The 3,431-nt window shown below is 38.7% G+C and overlaps 1 protein-coding gene across 1 annotated transcript; it reads right to left on the bottom strand.

Moving 5' to 3' along the window:
* Positions 1 to 408: 408 nt before the first annotated feature.
* nop10.S (NOP10 ribonucleoprotein S homeolog) lies at positions 409 to 2,751 on the bottom strand. The gene is given in 2 exon segments (NM_001171790.1): positions 409 to 844; positions 2,601 to 2,751. Coding segments are annotated over 2 exon segments (195 nt in total). The 5' UTR covers positions 2,655 to 2,751; the 3' UTR covers positions 409 to 703.
* Positions 2,752 to 3,431: the final 680 nt, after the last annotated feature.

Raw genomic sequence — 3,431 nt, 5'->3', positions numbered from 1 at the left:
TGTTCCCATGGCTACACAGCAGCTTGTTTATATAAACTATAGTAGTCTTTCTGAAGCAAACACCCCATTTGTACCAGTGCAGGGCAACAGTACATTATTTATTAATTCTATAAAAACACAAATTTTTTGATGTTACAATTCCTTTAAGGGCAGAGACACACGGTCAGATTTGGGGAGATCGCCCGGCGACAAATATCTTCTTCAGGGCGAATAATTTCCCCGAACTGCCTTCCCCTCGGCTAGAATGTAAATCGCCGGCGGGATGAAACTAATCACTTCGTTTTCTGAAGTCGCCCGAAGTTTCCTCGTGAGGTATCTTAAGTTTGTGCATATTATTTACCAACACAGAGCAATCAATCATTGATTCATTTAATTCAATCAGCTGCAGGTAGAGCAATGAAAGCAAAATTGGAAAATTGAAAACTTGTTTTTATTATCGCACAACTAGGAAACAGAAAATCAAACCTGATCAGGAATGAAAACTCACATGGTAATAAACAAAAATGAATGGTTGTACCACATAGGGATAAGTCCTTCTGGAATTTAATTTACATGTAGTTTCTGAAGCATTTAGACAGAATTAGGATGATGAAGGTGAAGGAATTCTTTCAACACTATGTAGTTATTTGCTGGTCAATGATTGAAGAAAGGACAGTTGGCAAACATGTTCAACACAAGGAAGTATCAGTCATCGTTACATGGCTCATAACACAGGTCTGGGTTGCTGGGTAAGTAGAAGTCCAAATCTCTTCTTCAGATTGACACGGTGGCGGGAAAACTTATCATCAGGAGAAAAGCGCGCAGGATGGGCTGAAGCAGTTGGCTGCCCATCAGGACAAACCTTCTGAAAAATTTAAAAAAAAAAAAAACCTTCAGAATTACCAACAGGTTATTCCCTCATTCATATCTAAATGACATCCATTACTTCTTTTTGTATTTAAAATGGCCCTGCCTTTGGAAAGGTGGGATAAGTATGTTCTCTGGAACACAGGGATGGCCATTTGCCCAATGCCAAACATGTGAATCAATAAATAAGTGCAGATCTCAGACTGGCAGATCACAACACATATAGCAGGGTCCCACACTAGCACCAATAAATGGCCTGTCAAATCTGCAGAAAAGTAAACATTGTCACTCTGTATGCCATGGACATGTGCAGGATACAGCTTTATGCACAATAAATATTCATCAGATTTTCATAATTGCATCCGGACAGTCAGGTCAAAAACGACATGTTTTAGTGTACGTGCAAGTGATCTGCTTTGCTCTGATTGTTGAATAATAGTCTCCTATATTTGTAACTGCCTTTACATACCCCAAAAAAATATTGAATTAAAAAAATGCAAAAAAAAAAAAAAAATGGCATGGAAATACATTGGGTCTCTGTGAACATTCATAACCTATCAATAAGAATAGGATACTGAAGGAATAGATGGACCAAAGCTTTAGCTTTGGTTCCATAATCAGGATTTTGTAATGTTAATGTAGTGATCTTGATCACTATGTACTATGGAAATTTCTTTACTTAAAGGGGAACTATTGTGAAAATAAAAAATTATATAAGCTTCAGAATACTGAAATAAAAAATAGTCAATTAAATATTCTGAAAGTTTATGTTCACTATCACTCTCTCAACATGTTTCTCTTTATTCTCTCTCCATGCAGCAGTTGGGTGTTTAGATATTCATTGGCAGTTAGATCCAATATATCTTATGGGGGGGGGGGGGGGGGGGGGCTTTCTTTCCTAGCAAATGTATTGGAGCTCATTCAAATAACCGATTCCAATACAAATCAAATCTAAAAAAATAACTGCCTTTTGCACAAATTCTTCATGTAAAGAGACAGGATTTCTGGTGATTTTAATACATCTAGGCAAAAGGAGCCCCCCCCTATAAGATATATTGAATCTAACTGTCAATGATTATCTGACACCCAACTCCTGCATGAAGACAGAATGAAGAGAAACTTGAGAGAGGGATAGTGAAGATAAACTTGATTATTTCAGAAACAATGGCAAATATTTAATTGATTGTGTTTAGAAAGTTTTTTATTTCAGTATGTTGAACCTTATACTACATTTTCATTTTCACAACAGTTCTCCTTTAAGCTCACCATGCATCCAGATTCCCACCTTGAGGTGGGCAATATCGATTGGATTGATTGGATCACCAAGCAGCCTGTTGGGACGAGTTACTGTATTACTCGCCCTGACAGGATTTTTGTTTGTACCTGATCTGCACATTTACAGGCAGATATTGTGGGAGATCAGCTGGAGGGCCCAATTTATCTGTAGGCACCTTTTTTGGGTATGTGTACGGCCACTTAACTGCTCATTCGGGATGTCAGGCTTAAAAGTGGAAAATAGGAGATATATGGCCCCATGTATATGGTATATGTAAATGTGTCTTACAGATGTATTGGTTGCTTAGCATACAGCACACGAGTAGTAACCTTATAGAAGTAAGCACAGTGTATAATGTCTGATGACACTTTCACTACCCATTTGTGCGCCCCTCTAGGTACTAAGGAAAAGTCCAGGACAAAAAAAAGCTTCATTATAACAAAACATGACATGCTAGGTTTATATTTACACTACTCACCTTCATTGTGTATACACGCTCCCCCTGCTCGTTCAAGTAATACTGCAGAAACATCCTTTCCCTTCAGTCAGCGACACGCCAAAATCTACGCTGAACAGAAAGTCACACAGATTCCACAGCCCTCTTATCGCTCTCCTAAACGCACCACGTTTTGCTCTACAATGTGACTATAACTTCCGCACAAACTACTTCCTGTTCCGGCACATTTCGTGACTTCAACACTTCCGCCCACTTTTCTTGATATTATGCCTGATTTTCAAAATCGAAATTCTCCGTTTGCGCCGTAACTTATGGGCAGTAATAGGCCTATCGGATTCGTGGGCTAAATAACTCGTCAGTAGATACTTGAGAAGTGACGGAAGGTCTTCTTAATCCTCATGAGGCGGGTTGATTGCGCTGACCAATCAGATCACTTGAGAGCAGGGTTGGCGGGTTTCCAGCCAAATTGGGCTACTAATTTAAAGCCCAGGCCGGTTTTGAAAGTACAAACTAGCTAAGGTACAGATTTGGGCTACTTTTTGGGCATTTGGCTGGTTTGTAACTTGTAACCAGCCATAGTTTTTTTAATGTAGATTTTAACAATTTGCCAACTTTCAAGTTTAATGTAAAGACTACAATACCCAGCATGCAATGGGACTGACTTGTAGCATTCAGGAGTTACCAGATTTTGAGCTCAGTACTCTACCCATCACTCTTAAACATTCTCGCTTTTTCCGATGACTTTCTTCAATTTCAGACAATTTTGGGGAAAAAATCTTCTGGCCACCAAAATGTCTACAGTTTGACCTGTTTTACAAATATTTATTGAAATTGTAGGTGTATTAGAGTCTT

The sequence above is a fragment of the Xenopus laevis genome, chromosome 1S (genome assembly GCF_017654675.1).
Source record: "Xenopus laevis strain J_2021 chromosome 1S, Xenopus_laevis_v10.1, whole genome shotgun sequence".
NCBI lineage: Eukaryota > Metazoa > Chordata > Amphibia > Anura > Pipidae > Xenopus > Xenopus laevis.
Note: the sequence above shows the minus strand (reverse complement) of the source record. Positions and strands in the feature narration are given on the sequence as shown.